The sequence below is a fragment of the Bos indicus x Bos taurus genome, chromosome 28 (assembly GCF_003369695.1).
Source record: "Bos indicus x Bos taurus breed Angus x Brahman F1 hybrid chromosome 28, Bos_hybrid_MaternalHap_v2.0, whole genome shotgun sequence".
Classification (NCBI taxonomy): Eukaryota; Metazoa; Chordata; class Mammalia; order Artiodactyla; family Bovidae; genus Bos; species Bos indicus x Bos taurus.
In genome coordinates, this window is record NC_040103.1 from 6277025 (window position 1) to 6297654 (window position 20630).

General features: G+C 42.4%; 1 protein-coding gene across 1 annotated transcript in view; it reads left to right on the forward strand.

Annotated features, from left to right (window-relative positions):
• Nucleotides 1-20630, forward strand: part of MAP3K21 (mitogen-activated protein kinase kinase kinase 21) — a 58804-nt gene that overhangs the window by 34324 nt on the left and 3850 nt on the right. The window contains exons 5-9 of the mRNA XM_027530527.1: nucleotides 4934-5174; nucleotides 14465-14587; nucleotides 16469-16619; nucleotides 17031-17128; nucleotides 19167-19952. Coding sequence (XP_027386328.1) covers nucleotides 4934-5174; nucleotides 14465-14587; nucleotides 16469-16619; nucleotides 17031-17128; nucleotides 19167-19952 — 1399 coding nt within the window. The remainder of the gene's footprint in view (nucleotides 1-4933; nucleotides 5175-14464; nucleotides 14588-16468; nucleotides 16620-17030; nucleotides 17129-19166; nucleotides 19953-20630) is intronic.

A 20630-nucleotide genomic window follows, 5' to 3' on the forward strand; every position in this document is an offset into this window, starting at 1 on the left:
TGAAGATCACGTCTCAACAACTTCCCAGCGCTTGGAGCCAAGCAGGAGGGCAGTTGAGCCCGCTCCAGCTGTTCTGGCCCTGCCCCCGAGGAATTCAGGCAGGCTGCAGGGGTGTGCACATGAAAGTCTACCAAACCATGACCGGCCCTGCCCCCGTGCTGTATTAAGTTTTTAGCAGAATGCCAGAATCTCTAGCAGCCGAGCAAAGTGGTACAGACCGAGGACTTGAGCCAGACTGTCTGGTTGGGGTTGGCGCGCTGCCACTGGCTGATGGAGACTGTCCTGCCATCCTCCCACACCCCCACAAAGTGTCACAGCCATGCTGTCTCCCTACTCAGGGTGGTGTGGGCTTCCACGAGTGAGGTGTCCAGACGGCTCAGGCCTGCGTGCTGCTTCCCAAGTGCTGACAAGTGTGCATGTTCACCTTGCAACAAAGAAAGCAGTGGCTTTGACTGAAGCCGGGGCAGGTTCCTGCCAGCACCCCCACCCCCAGCCCAGCCCAGGTGTTTGGGAAATGGGGCTCCGAGCTGGAAAATGACTGAGTGCATTACTTTTTCAGCCTTTCTGAAATCTTTGAAGGATTACTATCCTAAAATGAGATGCTTAATAGCAAAAGTAAAAAACATTTGGGGAATGGAAGAAGACTTGGAGGAAAAATAAAACTTGGCATCACAGAATTTAAAATTTGGAAGCAATGTCATTAATAACTAACTATTATTATTTTAAACTTGGTAATTATATATGAAACTGTACGAGAGAGGCATAACCAGTGAGTTAATTCTTATCGTAAGTTAAAGTCACTCAGTCGTGTCTGACTCTTTGTGACCCTATGGACTATACAGTCCATGGAATTCTCCAGGCCAGAATACTGGAGTGGGTAGCCCTTCCCTTCTCCATGGGATCTTCCCAACCCAGGGATTGAACCCAGGTCTCCTGCATTACAGGCGGATTCTTTACCAGCTGAACCACAAGGGAAGCTCAGTTCTTATCATATGTGGTGAGAAAATCAAAAAAGAATGCTTTAAGGCTGGATGTCTGCTTTCTCTATGTTGAGGTCTTAGAAGTAGTTTCTTTGCTATTCTTTGGGTTCATTTTTGCAATGTCCTACAGTAGTATCTTTACTTTTATATATATATATGTATGATTTCTGATATATTTATGATATATATATATATATATGATTTCCATCCAGTGCTTTTTGAAATACAGCATTTACAGTATGTTGTGGGTCTTTGATTTACAATTAAAGAATATATAGTCTTTTTTTTTTTTTTTTTTGCTGGAAGGTTTCAAGTTGCATCTTTTTTGATGGAGTCAAAAGCACAGTAGATGTGCTCTATCTCCCTTTCCTGTTCACTGACTGCTTGAGGTAGGAGGTGTCAGACTTGGAATTAATGGTCAGTGACTTGGCCGTGCTCTGTGTTATTCAGTAAACTGTGGCCTCCGTAGATACGAGTTCCTCCCCAAATTCCTGGCCTCTTATCTCTGCATGTCCGTCTCTGTACACTGGGTGTGTGCACCTGTCTTTGAACCACTATACGAAGGCTTGTCACTGTTAATGATTAGCACCCAGTGCCAGGAATCTGGGTTTTCCATTACTAGAATGGCCTGTGCCAAGCTATTAAACACATAGCACTGCCTAGTAATCTCAGCGACCAAAAGAATGTTTTTGTGTGCTTCATAATTTCAAAGAATCCAAAGGGCTTCTAATACCCCAGACTATGTTTTTTTCTTATACTTTTGAATGCTTTAAAACTCATTCAGAAGGAAGAGTACTTGGCTACTTTCTCTTTGATCTTATTTTTTTCTTTTACGAAGTCTTACGAACCAAGTGACTTTTTTTTTTAATTTATAAAGTCACTGCACGGGGGTTTACACTTTAGTTTGAGACCTGGAATTAAAAATGTTTCTTATTCAATTACTGTAGCATTAACACAAAAAGCCTGAGTGAATTTACAGCCTTTATCTCTTCCATATGCCATTTCACATATCATTTCCACAATAGCTAATTTCCACAATAGCTAATTGGGTTGTTATCTACACCCCTGAAAAGTAATATCTTAACAGAAGGGCAGACAGTAATGAGTTAGAAGTTGACTGGAATGATCCTCTGTCCCCAAATACACTACAGTAAAACCTCCAGTTTGAACAAACTGTAAAGCCACTAGTTAAATAATGGATTCCAGAATTGTTTTAAACAGCTAGTGTTTTTTTCTTCTTTTCTTTTTTCTTTTCAAGTAATAAATAGTTATTTATATTTGGCACAATATAATGAAGAAATACTGGTCTCTCCTCATAAATCAGCTGATACATATCAGCAGAACTGATTTGAATAGTGATTGGTCTTAAGGAAATCATTTCTCTCATCATTTTGTGTATGAAATTTGTTTAGAAAAAAACAAATCGAAGGAATGTTTCAAAGGTGAATTTTGGTCTACTTTGGTAGAATTACCGTAAGGTCAGAATTGATCCACATAAAGAACCTTTATTTTTAGGACTCTCCTTTTTTTCTTGATATTACCTTATTCGTTTGTGGGAAGATGCTCCTCCATATTTATTTTCCCTTATGACTCCAGTCACATGGCTCAACTCTCCTTCTTTCCATGAACCTGTCTTGCAGTGTTTCTTCACATCAGTACTTTTGAGGTGGCCTCTGGAAAGTACGGCCTGCTCATATGAAGTGTGACATGTTCACACCAAGCTTGTAGCTCTCTAAATTCACAGCCCAAGGCTCCGCCTGAAGGGTGGAGTTTTTGGCATTAGAATCTGGGCTTCCCTGGTGGCTCAGATGGTAAAGAATCCATCTGCAGTGCAGGAGACTCAGGTTCGATCCTTGGGTCAGGTAGATCCCCTGGAGAAGGGAATGGCTACCAACTCCAGTATTCTTGCCTGGAGGAGAATTCCATGGGCAGAGGAGCCTGGTGGGCTACAGTCCATGGGATCTCAAAGAGTCAGACACAACCGACTAACACGCACATTCCAAGATTAAACTTGTCTGGTGCAGTGTAAATAAAAGTTTGCAAATGCCTGGCTTTCTACATGACTGCTTGATTATGGCAGGGTAGTCTACAAGAGAAAGCAATTCATCACCAAAAGAGGTATTTATGTCTCTGATAACGAACGGAACACTTTACAGAAATGGAATGAGGATGTGGATTAAAAACTGTAGAGTTCTCAGTTTTACTATTGAGTAATTTTTCTATAACAGGAATAAAGGTATTCTTCATAGATTTTCTATTTCTTATCAGTTCAATAATTCTAAAACCAAAACTGAGAGGAAGTTGTATTTTAATCAGTAAGTGTCATGACAGAGGGACTTTTGTTAGCTCATTCATGACATCTGTGTGTGAAGCGACAGTTTCCATCCATCCATGGGATCCTAAAAACCTCTCTGTGGACTGACTGTATTTTCCAGTGGCTTATCCTTTCAGAGCTGTTGCGTTTTCATTTCAGGCCTTCACCTGACTCCTGCCATATTAGCTTTGTTTTTCCCCTTAGTCTCTCCACCACAATGTGTTAATTCCCTAAGCAAATTCTTAAATACCCTAAGGAAGTCCCTAAGGAAAGAAATCTGACCTGCTGCAGTCTTCGGTAACTAGAAGAATTTTCCTTTAATTAATCAAGCTTTCCCTTTTGGCTTTAATGGGCCTTCTTTTTTTCCCCTAATTTTTATTGAAGTAATGTTGTGTTAGTTTCTCCTGTACAGTAAAGTGATCAGCTATACGTATGCTTATATCCCCTCTTTTTTAGATTTCCTTCCCATTAAGGTCACTGAGTAGAGTTCTGGGTCTTTTTCAAATGGGCCCTTCACATCAGTACCTGGTTGCTGTGTGTTGATGTACATTTTGGGTGTCAGGTGATTGTAAAGGCCAGAGACAAAGAGAGAGAGTCTTTTCACTCAGGTATAAAGAAGTGTGATGCCTCTTCTTGGGTCATAAAACTAGAAGGGCCATGGACAGATGGGATCGGTGGCCCCCAGCTTGACACCCTTCACACCTGAGCTTGCGGCCAGGTGCCCTGCATGCATCCCATGGACGGGGTGCAGCCTGCCTGTGCCAGAGGACCAGCCCATAGTGCCTCAGCCCAGGGGGATGCTTCCCTGCCTTCTTCTGAGTTGGGCTTTGAAAAAGGTGGATAAAATTTTCAGAAAGAACCTTCCAGGAAGAAGGGCAAATCTGAGAAACCACCTGGTGACGTACAGAACTCGACACCTAATGGTGCTGTGCTGCCACTTCAGTCATGTCCAACTTTTTGCAACTGTTAGTGTAGCCCTCCAGGCTCCTCTGTCCATGGGATTCTCCAGGCAAGAATCCTGGAGTGGGTCCCCACCCAGGGATTGACCCTGCATCTCTTAAATCTCCCGCAATGGCAGTTGGGTTCTTTACCATCTAGTGTACCTGTTGAGACTCAAAACCCAATACTTAATCATGCTAATAGCCCCTAATACAAATAAGCTGCTGCTGCTGCTGCTGCTAAGTCGCTTCAGTTGTGTCCGACTGTGCAAACCCATAGATGGCAGCCCACCAGCCTCCCCCGTCCCTGGGATTCTTCCCCAGGCAAAAACACTGGAGTGGGTTGCTGTTTCCTTCTCCAATGCATGAAAGTGAAAAGTGAAAGTGAAGTCGCTCAGACGTTCCGGACTCTTAGTGACCCCATGGTCCGCAGTCCACCAGGCTCCGCCATCCATGGGATTTTCCAGGCAAGAGTACAGGAGTGTGATGCCATTGCCTTCTCCATACAAATAAGAGCCATGGATTAAGCCATTCTGCCCCCCTACCCCCACCCCCAGAACAAAGCAGAAACACCCCAGAATTGCCAGATGGAGCCTGTGTGAGCCCCTGGTGAGCTGAGGTCCAGCCTGGCCTGTCTTGGCCGTGGGGAGGCTCCGGGAGGCCTGCAGTGACCTTGGTCCTGTCCCCTGTCCCGGCGGCAGGAGCTGCGCTCCCGGGAGGAGGAGCTGACGCGGGCCGCCCTGCAGCAAAAGTCGCAGGAGGAGCTGCTCCGGAGGCGGGAGCAGCAGCTGGCCGCGCGGGAGATCGACGTGCTGGAGCGAGAGCTCAACATCCTCATCTTCCAGCTGAATCAGGAGAAGCCCAACGTCAAGAAGAGGAAGGGCAAGTTTAAGAGGAGCCGCCTGAAGCTCAGAGACGGCCATCGCATCAGTTTACCTTCAGGTACGGTCCCTCCCCGATGTCCCCTCAGACTTGAGTGGTCGTCCCTCCTGTCTGCTTCTTTGTTTCATCAGTTGAGGGAGTGAGATTTTATGACTGAGCATCTTCACCTCTTGCTTCAGTTCGTGGTCATAACGTAACGACCTAGTGAGCTTTCACGTGTGGAGCAGCCTGGAAGGGAGCATATTGCAGGAGACCAGAAGCAGTGTATCTGACTGCGGGCATCCTCTCCTGTTAATGACGTTTTTGTTTACTCCTTTGGAAATGAAAGTGGAATTTCTCTTTAGCTGATTGCATTGAACCAGCACTGCACAACATGGTGAAAATCCAGAACAAACACATCTTACTCAAAATACTTAATCAAGAAAACAAAAGCAATGAAATGATTTCTTTGACCCCCACTGGTGGCAAATTTCTGTCTGTAATCCTAATAGCAAGAAAAGTGGAGTACACTGAAAGATACAAACTCAAAGTAAATTAGCAGCAAAGAGCTGATTATTTATCTATGTATTTAGCATGATACAACAGTTTAGGATTTGGGGGGTTTTTTTGGGGGGGGGGATAAGTCAAATGGAACATTTAGCTTAAACTTCGTACTTAATTTTTTAACTAAATCAAAGTTTGAAACCAAGAAACAGAGGTATATTTTAAGATTGTAATTTAAGTGAACTTTTCATTAGTCATCACAATTGTTAGGCTACAGTTACCTTTTAAAATCTGAACATCAATTTCTTGGTTCCACAAGGAGCTGGCTGTTATCTGGGGCACTGAGGCTGCTGTTCGCACCCTTAGCAAAGTATATTCAGTGCCTCGATGACCGCCCACCTTCATCTAAGGGTTCAAAATCGTTGAGGTATAAAAGTGAAAATTAAAGTTGGTCAGTCGTGTCCAACTCTTTGCAACCCCATGGACTGTATGCCATGGAATTCTCCAGGCCAGAATACTGGAGTGGGTAGCCATTCCCTTCTCCAGGGGATCTTCCCAACTCAGGGATCAAATCCAAGTCTCCCACACTGTAGGCAGATTCTTTACCAGCTGAGCCATGAGGGCTCAGTAATTCTAGGAAACCTTTTAAAAAATATTTTAAATCATTGTGATATAAATGGATTACTAAGAACTGACTCATTGGAAAAGACCCTGATGCTGGGAAAGATTGAAGGTGGGAGGCAAAGGGGACAACAGAGGATGAGATGGGTTGGATGGCATCACCGACTCGATGGACATGAGTTTGAGAAAGCTCCGGGAGTTGGTGATGGACAGGCGAGCCTGGCGTGCTGCAGTTCATGGGGTCACAGAGTCGGACACGACTGAGCGTCCGAACTGAGATGGATTACTACATGTTGGGAGAAACTAAACACAGTAAAAAACAGCAAACATATGTCAGTTCATAAAGTTAAGTTCTTTGGTGTTATGTGTTGTACTTTGTTTAAGGTAATATCAATTGTCCCTCTGCGTTTTGCAGCAGTTTTCTCAGCGGGAAGGATGATGACAGAGCAAGAGCCGGCTGCACCTGGAGGGTTGTTGTTTGTTGCTTCGTCAAGTCCAACTCTTTAGCCACCCTGTGGACTGTAGCCCTCCAGGCTCCTCTGTCCGTGGGATTTCCCAGGCAAGGATACTGGAGTGAGCTGCCATTTCCTTCTCCTGGTCAGGGGATCTTCCTGACCCAGGGGTCTAACCTGAGTCTCATATGTCTTCTGCTTGACAGGTGGATTCTTTACTATTGAGCCACCTAGGCAGCCCAGCCTATAGAGAACACGCAGTCAATGTGTATATATCTGTATGTATCTGTCTCTCTATGTGTGTTACATCTTAGAGTGCTCTTTACAGATTCCAGTGTTTTCCTGAGATGTTTGGTAATAGTGTGGAAATTTGATTTAAATAACAGTAACAGGAAGTTTGTTTTATATAAAATATGTATACATTGTCTTGTAAAGATACTTACTACAAAATCCTTACAGCTTGCCACGTACTGTGACTTCTTTGGTTACAGAAGAAGTCCTTAATTGATCAGAAAATTGCTGCTGTGGGGTAGTCAGAAGTACACAGTATATACATCATTGATTAAGTGGTTTGATGAGGGGAGAACTGGCTATGTGGTCCTCATTCATTTTACCTTTGACCTCTCTGGGAACAAAAAAAAGGTGCTTTTCCAGGTTCTCTTCTAATGTTTGCTTTTAGCCAAAGTGTAACTTGAAAGACAACTCACTGGACTGTCTGATATGTCAGACATCCTTTAAAATAGTCTATTTTCTTTAAGGTAAGGCTTCTTTCTGCTTTTGATATAGACAATAGACAAATTCAGAGAGGCATTCAGTGTGAGTTTTCTTCTCTAGTCCTGAGCTATATCAGTGTTCTTCTATCTGTGTTGTGACCATATTACCATAATTAATATTCGTAGATTCCCTGGGGAAACTTTGGAGAGGGGAGCTAATTAGAAACTGATGGAAAAGAAGCTTGGGAGAAACAATGAAATCATTCCAGTGATTCTTTAATCTTCATGAGAGAGTGATTAAACAAAGTATCACAGGATTCCTGGGGCTCTTCTTCTCAAATTTTACCTGGCTGGTACCTTGCATTTATTCAGCACAAAGTGAATATATTTGAATATTTTTGCTGGATTTGTATTATTCCTGGATAGTACTAGTTCCCTTTTCTGCTTCTGAGAATAGAGGGGTCATTTTAGCCACATATTTTTTTTTTACCTTGTGCCACTTAATAAAAAATTCTAGTTAAAACATAACGTCAAAATCTATTGCTATAATCCTAATCCATTTTAAAGGCATGAAATGCAGTGTCTGTAATTTAGGGTGGTAGTTACCTCCTCTGCCCACAAGATGGTGCTACATCGCTGTGACACTGGTACCTCTATGGAAACTCAGAATCCCCAGACTCTACAAGCCACCTCACCAACACACACACACACACACACACAGTTTACTTACACAACATCCCAAAGTAGGACACACGTCCAAAGATCCACAGAAAAGAATTAGAACTATAAAAACAATTATTTTTCTCCTTCAGTAGTTTCGCTCAGTGGAGAAAGCAATTATTTGTACCTTACATTCAAGAGAGTTAGTGGATTCCAATATTGTGATCTGTTAGAAAATTCTTCGAGTTACCAGATTTTAGTACTATTTCATGGTACACTATTAAGGAAGAAACAGCTGGTAGATGACAGATTGGAAGGTGGTGTTACTTATTTTTCCAGCTACAAACTACTTAAATCCCTTTTGTAGGAATTTTTCCATGTCTATCTAGCTTAAAGAATTTCTTAGAAATGTATCTGAGACTCCTACAAACTGGTTCTTAATATGTATGCTTGCATTTAGATCTTTAATCCATTTTGAGTTTATTTTTGTGTATGGTGTTAGGAAGAGTTCTAACTTCATTCTTTTATGACAGCTATATGTAAAAACTGGACAGCTATGTCCATTTTTCCCAGCAGCACTTATTGAAGAGACTGTCTTTTCTCCAGTGTATATTCTTGCCTCCTTTGTCAAAGATAAGGTACCCACAGGTGCGTGGGTTTATCTCTGGGCGTTCTGTCTTGTTCCATTGGTCTATATTTCTGGTTTTGTTCCAGTAAAACTCACTAATAGTAAATAACAGTTGAAAATAAGAAAATTTTAAAAGACTTCATTCCTGTTTTTTTTTTTTTTTTTAATAAGAGATGGTCTAGATGAGATAAGTGATCCAGAGAGCTCTGGTCTCAAGGCATGGGGAGCAAAAATCAGGTTCTCCTAGTAGGAGTTATTCCCTTAGGGTAAGAATTCTAAGAGATATTTTTTCCTTCAAGCTTTCTGTAATGTTTGGGAATTAAACTGGTTGGGGGTCAGTTAACCTGCAACTAGCATTGTGTACTCAACTGGTGCAATTGAAGGTTCATAATATTCATAGATACCCCCTTTTTCTTTTCAATTGTTTTGAAAAATTGGTCAGCCATTGTAACAAGGGCATTGTGTGTGAGCAACTTTCACACACATACACACACACACAGATCAACCTAGATTATCTTTTTGACTAGAGTAGCCAAATCCTCACCTAAGCCTTCTAAAAAAGTGGAGTTAAGCAAAGAATCATTTTGGTGGTTAGGGAATGATTCAGATGACGAGCCAGAATATTGCTTAAAAGTTCTTTCAAAATATTGTTATTAAATTTGAATAATTATCTAATCATTGTAATTTTTTCCTTCATAATCAGTGATGGCAGCTTTTCATTTTATGGCTATTTATAGCTAGGATGATTTATTGCAGGAAAACTCAAATGTAATTATTCCTGTTGACAATCCTGCATAGCTACCTAGTAAGGAAAATGAGTGCTTATACACTGAGGTGGTATAATCTAAGAGTTGGTAAACTAAATTGTGTGCAGTCTTGGAACTTATATAGAGATAAAGAATGGTTGTTGCAGATACATTTATACTGTGACCACTTTATATCACTGCTGTATTATGTTTGTTTTGAACCCAAGTTCTGTTTTTAGAACATATAAAATAGATCAGAGAGGTTTTGAAACTTTCAGGAGTTGGTATGTCTCTAAAGCCATGGTATTCTAACTTCAACCACTTGCAAGAGCCAGAGGCCTGCCACACTCACCTGCCTGGCGTGCGTGAATGTGAGCAAGCGTGTGTACGTGCCTAGGGAGAGAAGGCAGAAGCCCCAAAAGGACTTTTCAACGAATACTGCAACGTTTAGTGTAAAATGAGGATTCCCACTGAGCCGTGTCAGTGTCCTTCATGAAACATAAATATTGCCAGTGAAAATATACAGGTTTAAGCAAAAGCCTGTGGAAGCCTGTGGACCGCATGATAATCTGCCATGAGCAGATGCCTTGAGAACAGGTCTAGCAAGCAGTCCAGAAAAACACTGGACATCAGCCAGGACCCCTTCACAGTTCAGCCTGAGTGCTCCTCAATCTGTAACTGGGACAGAATCAACCTTTCTCGGTTTCATAGGAGCAGGATGTTTATCATAAAGAATGTTTTGTTTATGTTTAAAGCACAGAGTGCCCTTTTTTTCCCCCCGAGTACAAGTGTTTGGTTTTTTTTCAGAAGACCAGAAGCACTCTGAATCTTAGGTATTATTAAGATCCAGTCTTGTGCCTTCTGTGGTGGCTGCCTGACCTGTGCCTGTCGGCTCTTCTCCCATCACGCGTTCTTCATGGTTTGCCATTCAGATGCTGTGGCCTGGTTCTGTTATTCTAGTTCTGAGGCCTGTGAGAGCATGCATGCCTTCTACTCTGGGCTGCAGGCTCCTCTCACTGTAAAAACTTCCATGTGCTTGTTTGTGCTCAGCTGTGTCTGACTCTTTGTGACCCCGTGAACTGTAGCCCACCAGGCTCCTCTGTCCATGGGATTTTCCAGGCAAGAATACTGGAATGGGTTCCCATTTCCTACTCCAGGGGATCTTCCTGACCCAGGGGTCAAACCCACATTTACTGCAGCTCCTGCATTGCAGCTGGATTCTTTACCACTGAGCCACCAGGCTAGCTGAACCTTTATAAAGCTCTTCGGTCTAAATTGTTTTATCTCTTTGGGTGAGAATATTTCTTTCTTTTCCTACTTATTTCCCTTCCCTGTAGTTCAGTTAGACATCTGTTCTGATGAACTGTTTTCTTGCATCAATTCTTTCCCTTTCTTAAGCTGCTTTGCCTGGTCAGATCATTCTTTCTTAGATGGTAGGGGGACAGAGCTCCCATCTGGCACTTCACTTCCATCTGCGTTGTCTTCAAAACATGATCTCTGCCCTCATGAATACTGTAATCTCAAACAGAGAAAACATTCATTCAGCAAAGATTCGCTCAGCATCCTTCCTATGCGTGGCCCTGTGCCCATTTGGGGGAGATGTTGCAGTGATGGCAACTGACAACCCTCCCAGTAGAGAACTGACACTGTATTGGAGGGGGTGAGTCTTAAGCTAATAATTAAACAAATGTTCTTTTGTTTTGGCTGTAATTATTAACTACTGTGAAGGAAAAGTCATGTGACAGTGATTAGTAGAGTGATGTCTCCTGGTCTAAGGCACTCACAAATAGCTTCCCCAAGATAAAAAAGTTAAATTGAGACTCAAAGTAGGAATTTGCCAAATATGTGGTCTGGCATGCATGCTCAGTCATGTCGGACTTTTTGCAACCCCATGGACTATAGCACATCCGACTCCTCTCTCTGTGGGATTTCCCAGGCAAGAATACTGGAGTGGGTTGCCATTTTCTACTCCAGGGGATCTTCCTAACCCAACCAGGGATTAAACCTACATCCCCTGCATTGGTAGGCAGATTCTTTACCACTGAGCCACCTCGGAAGCCCCACCAATGAAGGGAAGCCAAAGAACAGGCAGGAAGCACATGGGAAGAAGTTTGGTTTCTTTCAGGAATTGAAAAAAGACATTATGACTTGATTCTACCTCCAAATTCAGCCTTGCACCTCTTTCCTGTAGCCCACAAACTAAGAACGATTTATACACTTTAAATACTAGAAAAGCAGACTTTCTGACCCATAAATCTTGCAGGAAAGGTAAACTGCAACATCCATAGCAGCGTTGCACTGGAACACACGCCTTTAGTTTTTGTTGGAATGCTTTCCCGCTCCGTCAGCAGACCATGTGGCTCATAGAAGCTGCAATATTTGCCGTGTGGCACTTCTTAGGAAAAGCCTGCTGTCCCCTTGTCTAGATCATGGCGAGTGATGAGAGAACAGGGGTGGCACAGACAACCCAGATCAGATTTGCAGGGAATTAGAGGGGATGTTATGATTTCGATCTATAATTTTAAGAATGATGAGAACCCTTCAAAGGACTTGAAGCAGGGAATGACAAGCATGCACCTGGAGATTTCCCTGGTGGTCCAGTGGTTAGGAATCTGCCTTCCAGTGCAGGGGATGCGACTTCAATCCCTGGTTGGGGAGCTAAGATCCCACATGCCTCAGAGCATCTAAGCCTTTGTGCCACAACTACTGCGTCCATGCTGCAGCAGAGACCCGCACAGCCATAGATAAATAAATACGCAAGCAAGCCTCTGGCTGTTGTGAGGTAGATCGGAGGGGTCAAGTGGAGTTGCTGGGAGACAGACCAAAGGATTGTAGCAGCCTCAGCGTGAAATGATGGTGGTGGTGGAGATGGAGAGAACAAGAAGTGTCATTAATGTGTGTTGAGTATTTTTTATGGTTACATGCTTAGTCATTCAGTCACATCCAGCTCTTTTGCGACCCTATGGACTGTAGCCCACCAGGCCCCTCTGTCCGTGGGATTTCCCAGGAGAGAATACTGGAGTGAGTTGCCAGTTTGCTCTTCCAGAGATGGACCCCGAGTCTCCTGCATTGGCAGAAGGATTCTTTACCACTGAGCCAACTGGGAAGCCCAAGTACTTTCTGTACTTCTTTGTATTTAAGTTTCCCTAACTGTCCTGTGGACTAGGAATCATTCTTTTTTCCATTTTTGTCAATGAAGATGCTGTGACTTACAGAGATGAAGTTACTTTCCCCAAATTCATGTGGCTGGTAAGTGGTAAGTTGGGCTTCACATGTGGAATTTGCTGACTCCAGAACCTGGAATAGAAATTTCTCAACAAAAGATCTGAGAAGAATACAGAACAGAATTTACAAGATATTTTGTGTTTGATTGGATGTGGAAGGTCAGGGAGAACACAATATCAAGGACAGCTTCAGCTTTCTAATGTGAGTAATTGGATAACTGTCTTGCCTACCAAATTCGAACTCCTCATTCAATACCATGTGGTTCTGTAAAGTATAATTATTTTATACAGTAAGGTAAATTATAGCTTTCTTGCAAATGTAAAATGAACATGTCAAAGATTTTAATAATTAATGTTGATTAATTAATATTAATGGAGAACCCATGTAAACTGGTTCACATGGGAATTTGAGGAGCTTAGTATTTATGGTCAATTTAATAAAGAAATCTTAACATTCGATTGCTAGGCTAAATACAGACTTGGTTAATGCCCATTATGGCAATAAATAATAACCTTTGGGATTTTCTTTCACACCAGGCAAAAATTATTTGCATCATCACCAGACAAAATCTACAAGTTAACCTTTGTCTCTACTGAGTTGTAAAAATAGCCCCATCAATAGAAAATTAGTCAGCAGCTAAGCTCAACACCAGGATGAAAGAATACCCAATCATTTCTTTTTCCTGCTTCTAAGTTTTCAATACTTCTTCTGACAGTTTACAAAGTTTTCTTTCCTCTGGTAATACTACTTTTCTTTCATATGTTCCCATAGTTGTTGGCATTTCGTCTGGCATGACAGCTACCCTGTATCTAACTGTCTCACAGTTAGATAATAGTAACCATCATTTGTAGATACCTTAGCCACAAAACACTTTTAACTTTAGGCTGGGGGAGTTTCACTTGACCCTGACTGGGTCTGAAGATGAAACTGACAAAGCCAAATCAATAGGGGAAAAGCATAAAAATGTGTTTAATACAAGTTTCTGTGACATGGGAGCCTGCATAAGGAAATGAATACCCAAAAAAACCCAGACCTGACTATTTCCATGCTAGGGTGATGAAGAGTGAACTGTCTTGTAGAAACGTAACAGGTTAAGGAGTAAATGTGGCTTCCTTGATGGCTCAGTGGTAAAGAATCTGCCTGGAGTTTGATCCCTGGGTCAGGAGGATCCCATGGAGGAAGAAATGGCAACCCACTCCAGTGTTCTTGCCTGGGGAATCCCACGGGCAGAGGAGCCTGGTGGGCTACAGTCCATGGGGTCACGAAGAGCTGGACATGACTGAGGGACTAAACAACAACAAAAAGGAGTAAACGTCGGGGTAGCGTGTTCTGAACCCCGCATAGCGTACGTTTTCTGTCTTAATCACCATGGCAACCCCGTGGTGGTGTCTGCTGTACTAGCCAAAAGCCTCAGAAACTGACTCCAAGAGGCTCCTTGCTGGTTTAGGGTCCACAGTTAGTAACAGAACCAGGACTTGCTTAACCCAGGGTGTCTCCTCTTTCAGTTTCATTTCAACTGTGTCAGACTCAATGAAGGTAACTCTTTTTCCCAGAAGACTGTTGGGTTCTACAGATACTCAGTAATATTATTTCCTTGTGTGTCTCAGTGTGCTGCCTAATGTATCAAGATTCTGCATCATTATTTATGGACTTGAATCCTGAATGAAAGAGAAGTAAGAAACCAGGAACAGACTCTGAGACATACCATATTCATACTGTCTGGCAATTTCTGCTTTTATTGCCAGGTACCAAAGACGGGGCTATGAAAATCACCTAAAACCATCAAATCTCAGTTCTCTTTTTTTCTCCCCATGTCCAACAGACTTCCAGCACAAAATAACCGTACAGGCCTCCCCCAACTTGGACAAACGAAGAAGTCTGAACAGCAGCAGCTCCAGCCCACCCAGCAGCCCCACAGTGATCCCCCGACTCCGAGCAATACAGTGTAAGCTTTCTCCCCCTTGGGGTCTTCTGGGTGGGTTTCTGTCACTAGTGAACTTGGATTCAACTTAAGCAGACATGTTTTTATAAGTGGTTTCTAAGCATGTGAATAGCACCAAATAGCATAACTATTTGGAAATCAAAATTTTCTCCTTAGTCTAATTTTCTTATTTTCACAATAAATGATTTTTAGACTCTGCACAATTGGTGATGTTACCAGGCCACAGAGTAGAAACTGAAATAAGATCTCGAGACTTACAAGATTTTGTGAAGCCTGTACCTGCGATGTTTGTATAACCTAATTACATCAGTAGCATACTTGTGGATATTTTGAAAACTGAACAGAATTTGAGGTTACTTCCAGTTGTTTTATAAAAAAGACAGTATTCTGCTTTTGGGGATTTAGATCTTATTTGGTGTGTATTGACCAACCTAATGCACATGACCCCCCATGTTAGGATAATTCGACTTAGGGTTTTTTGACTTTACAATGGTTTTAAAGTGACTCACATTCAGTGGAAACCATACTTTGAATTTTGATCTTTTCCTGGGGAGTGATGTGAGGCACCATCCTCTCTCAAGATGCTGGGTCCCGCTCAGCCCCGCCGTCATGAGGAGAAATAAGCCATATACTCACAGCTACTTGGGTTTTCACTTTCACTAGTGGATTCCGTAAGTTACATGAGATATTTAACTTTATTATAAAATTGGCTTTGCATTACATGATTTTGCTCAACTGTAGACTAGTGTGCCTGTTCCAAGTGGGTTTCCCAGGTGGCTCAGATGGTAAAGAATCTGTCTGCCATGCAGGTGACATGGGTTCATTCCCTGGATCAGAAAGATCTCCTGGAAAAGGAAATGGCTTCCCACTCCAGTATTCTTGCCTGGGAAATCCCATGGACAGAAAAGCCTGGAGGGCTGCAGTCTTTGGGGTCACAAAAGAGTTGTATACAACTTGGCAGCTAAACAAACACAGTAACTCTTCTAAGCACGTTTTTTAAAATTAATTAACTTATTCTAATTGGAGGCTAATTAGTTTACAATATTGTAGTGGTTTTTGCCGTACATTGACATGAATCAGCCACGGGGCTACATGAGCACATTTAAGGTGGGCTGGGCTAAGCCATGTTCGGTGGGTCAGGTGTATTAACTACATTTTCAACTTTCAGTGGTTTTGTGCGAGTTTCAGTTAGACCCAAAGTGTATATTTTTACCCCCTGTGTAGATATGTCATAATGTTTTCAGCTGTGTTTTTAGCGCCTCTGGTGTGTGACAGGATTGTTTTCTAAGTGTGTAGTAATAACAGCCACTCTCCCCATGATTCTCAAGCAGCGAGGGGGAGGAGGCAGTTGTGTGTCACACGTGTGTGTCAGCAACAGGTGGAGGTCAACCTCCCCACAAGGGGACGAAATAAGGCAAGATGTGGGAAAACTTGCACATGTTCAGGTTTTAAAAGGTAATTGTAGCCAAACAGTTGTGATGACTAATGAAATAGTGGCTGAATTACAGTTTCAAAATAGACCTTTGTTCCTTGGGTTCTAAACTCTGATTTGGTTAAAAAATTAAGTACGAAGTCAAATGTTCAATTTGCCTTTTTTTTTTTCCTCCCAAGTAAAATGAAATCCTGACTATTGCATCATGTTAAATGCATAGATAAAGAAATAATCAGCCCTTCATGACTGCCTCAAATTTATCTTTTACTTTTCTGACTGTTATGATTAGAGACAGACGTTTGCCTTGAGTAGGGTGAAAAAAATAATTTCTTCATTGTTTTCATGTTTCTCAATCATCTATACACTTTGAGTAAGATAGTTTTACAACTGATTTGATTCATCCTAAAACTTAAACAATTGTAATTGGTTAATGAGTGATGCTCTCTGTTTAGTGACCTCAGATGAAAGCAATAAAACTTGGGGCAGAAACACTGTCTGTCGACAAGAAGAATTTGAAGATATAAAAAGGAACTTCAAGAAAAAGGGTTGTACCTGGGGTCCAAATTCGATTCAAATGAAAGAAAGAACTGATGGCAGAGAAAGGTACACGTGTGACATCTGGTGGTGTTTGAGTGTGCACTGTGGCACGGAGCAGTGCTTTTCTGTTTATTTATTTTTTAGCAGGGCCTTTTACATGTTGCATTGGCCAGACTTAGCTTTTAAAAAGCAATTAGAGTAATACAAAGATACCTGAATATTAAGTTAATTTCTAGGATGGGCTGATCACACTAAATTAATTATTATTTTGGTTAAGCAGTTTAAAAATTTTTTACAGCTCATGTTAAGGTTTTATTTGTACTTTGTTAGCTCTTTAAAACACACAATGTGTTCTCCACACATTCTCCAAATGTGTTCTCTTTACTACCTAAAAATCTTGTTAGTGTGCATTTACTAAAAGCTAGTTTGTGTTTCATGTGGTTCTATCATATCAAAATAAACGTTTTTCTCTTGTAGAATAAGACCTCTCTCAGATGGCAACAGTCCTTGGTCAACCATAGTAATAAAAAATCAGAAAACCACGCCATTGGCTTCATTATTTGTGGACCAGCCAGGTAAATGGGTTTCAGGAAATAGACGTAGCATGTGAGCGCTCCGGAAGTGATGTCAGAAAGGTTAGCCGCATCACAGTGGCAGTGGGGCTACACTGAGCTCAAAACTTATCTTCTGTCCTGGCAGTGTTTGTGGCAGAGAGTAATCATTAGGCTCCACGTTGTTTATTAGGAATTTGTAACTCCGATTCTTTACCAGAAAAATAGGTATAATTTATTAGATAGATCCAAATTAATTTAGTATAGGAAATAGTAAATGTGAAAATGTAGGCACCCTGACATTCTGCTGAGGTTGTATTCCCACCCCACGACATGATAAAATATTGTCAAGCTAGTTAGCTGTGGAAAACTACTGCTGGAGAGTGTTGCATTGGAATCTCTAATTTAAGTCATCATTGCTTTCGGTATCCAACATTCCTGTTCAGTGTTCAGATATTAAAAGATTGAAAAGATACAGTAGTTGTTAACCCTCAATGATGGCTATCACCAGAGAAGACAAAATTGGTCTTTACCCTCAATAACTTAAGACAGCTCTTTGATACTGTGATCAAAGGAAAGAGGCTTTAGCTAAACGTGGTATAAACGCCTTGGATTCATTATCAGTGCTGTGTTCAGTTTTGCACGCACCTGATCACTCACTGTTCATGTTTAGTTTTCTTCTTCTGTGTTATCACAAGCACGTGGTTTCAGCCTAAATATCCCCATAAATACATTCAGGTAAACAGAGGCAGGTCCGCTCTGAATCCTGGATAAGCACTTTCTGACACCAGATTCGTCACTGTGCTGACTCGCTCTTGCCTATAAAGGCAGGAGGTTCTCTCATTATATACTGCAGTGCATCATCAAATGTCATTTGAGGAGTCATGAAGGGCAATCAATAGTCACAAAACTGTTATTTCTACAGTACACGTTTCATTATTTGTGACTGGATAGTCCTCCTTTCTTTTTTAATGTTTTTATTCTTTCTTAGAATATTTTGATCCTATTCATAACTCCTCCACAGGTCACTTGGAGGAAATAAAAGGATTTATGTGGCTGACCCAGCTGGGTCTCTATGAAGTTAACCCTGTATCCACTGGAAGGGTCAGTGAGCAAAGGGTTCACACCGTCGGTCCGGCCTGAAGGCCCCCTCCCCGCTCCCATCTGTGTGGCCGGGTGCTTCTGTGAGTCTATGTCTCAGCTCAAGCATTTCCGGAAAGCCTTCCCTGACCACCTCAGCCGAAGTGGTGTCTCACCCCAGCCCTCTACCTCAGTACCCGTTTTTATTTATTTATCACTGTTTTTTTTTTTTTTTTCATGAGGCAGATTTTTCTTTTATTCTTCAAGAAAGAAAAGCACGCAAAAGCACACAAAGGAAACTCAGAAAAATACGGTAAAAGTGCCACAAACCAGAAATTCAAGCCGCCTTTTTTTTTTTTTTGCTCCACCATTTTCCCCATAACATTTTTTTTATTGATTTTCAATTGGAGGACAATTGCTTTACAATATTGTGTTGGCTTCTACCATATATCAACATGAATCTGTCAGAGCTATACCTATGTCCCCTCCCTCTTGAACCTCTCCCCCTATTCATCACTCTTATCTAAAATTCTGATTTGTCTACATGGAACCCATAATGTATGTGTTCTTCATCACCCACAAATTAGAATGTCAGCTCAAAGCCAGAAAGTTTATCTGTCGTGTTCACCACTCTCCTCCCAGTGCCTGGTGCCTGGCAAGCATTCAACGTCTCCCGAATGCCCGAGTGACTCCCAAAAGGACAGTGTGATCTTACGCAGATATTGATCATGTTTACCTTGGTTTCAGGGCTTGCCAAATGCCCCTGCTTGCCAGTCCCTCTGCAGGGAGCCTGAGTCCTAGCACCCTGGATGCCCCTTCTGCAGGGTCCTCCTGGACGAACCATTTGCTAAACTGAAAAGGGCTCCATGTGTCATGATGTAGAATATGTATTTACTAGATTTCAGCTTTGTTTTACAGTGTATTTTTCATGGTTTTTGCTGTAAAATGGTCCTAGCGTGTGTGTGTTTATCCTTCTATGTAGGTGCTTGTGAAGAGCCAAAACTTGCCCCTGATGGATTGGAACACAGAAAACCAAAGCAGATAAAATCACCAACTCAGGCCTACATCGATCTACCTCTTTGGAAAGATGGCCAGAGAGAGAACCCGGTGGAACCCGAAAGCCGGGAGGAGGGAACCCCGGTGAGCCCTGCTGCTGACACTCCTCAGGGGACCCCTCCAAACAGTCTGAGCAGATCCCCCCAGAGAAAGAAAACGGAGTCTGCTCTGTACGGCTGTACCATGCTGCTGGCATCGGTGGCTCTGGGCTTGGACATAAGAGAGCTCACGAAAGCACAGGCTCCCGAAGACCCATTGCCCAAGGAAGACAGGAAGAAACGAGAAGGCATCTTCCAGCGGGCACCTAAGTCTCGCCGCAGTGCCAGCCCTGCCGCAAGGCTGCTGGCTGTGGGCGAGGGAGCCAGCAGCACCCCCTCACCCCCACCGTCCACCATTGCAAACCTCCTGTCCGTGCCTTCCCTCTCCACCAAGTGCCTGCTGCAGACCGACGGTGAAGACTCCTTCGAGAGCAGCACACACATCTCTTGTGCCCCTCGGGTGCCCACTCCAGATCCTTGCCCTGCGTTTGGAGGGAGGGGCCAGAAGTCAACCCCCATGCCAGGACTGGAGACCAGCCGTGATGGGTGGAGAAACCCGCCTCCTTCCTTCATGGAGCTGACACGTGGGGGCGTTTCTTACGCTGCTGCTTCCAAAGAGAGAGCAGCAAGTCACCGAAGGACCATGTCTGATGGAAGTGCTCCCCAGCCCCCAGGTAGGCTACATTCATGGGTGAAAGTACCAGACACCACTGTAGAGACTGGACTGTAAAACCGTGTGACTCTCTGATTCTCTTTTCCATAGGATTACATTTACAAATTTGTTTTCACTCTTTACATAAATCTTTGCATTTTACCCTTTCATTTGACTTTCATTCAATTTTACTCTTTCATTTGACCTTAACTATCATTTAGATTCTGGGGAAAATACTAAATTTCAGCAACTCAAATACTTAATAGCATATTAAAACAGAGCGAGCATGTGGAGAGTAACTGCTCCAAGCCCCTCATGTTTGGAAGACAATCATTTGACAAAGTCTGAACCAATAATTAATAGGAGAGCTGGTGCTAAAACTGGTTGTCCTACCTCCCCCGTGGCACCGTGTCTTCTGCATCACCTGACTTCACTGTCCAGTTATGTTGAGATTGAGTTTAGGGGGTATAAAAATCAAATGGACAGTAGATGCCATGTGGGGATTAACTATTATTTCTTTTGTATGTAAATGTGATTACAGTCACGTCAGATACAGATCATGAGGATTAAATGAGATAATGTATATGAAAAATGCTTTTTAGATCATAAAATATTATGCTAGGATTGGTGATAAAGTGTATTAAAACTGAGGCTGCTTTCATTTGCTCTATCTTTTCCTTTATCTCTTTAAGTGTGCTAC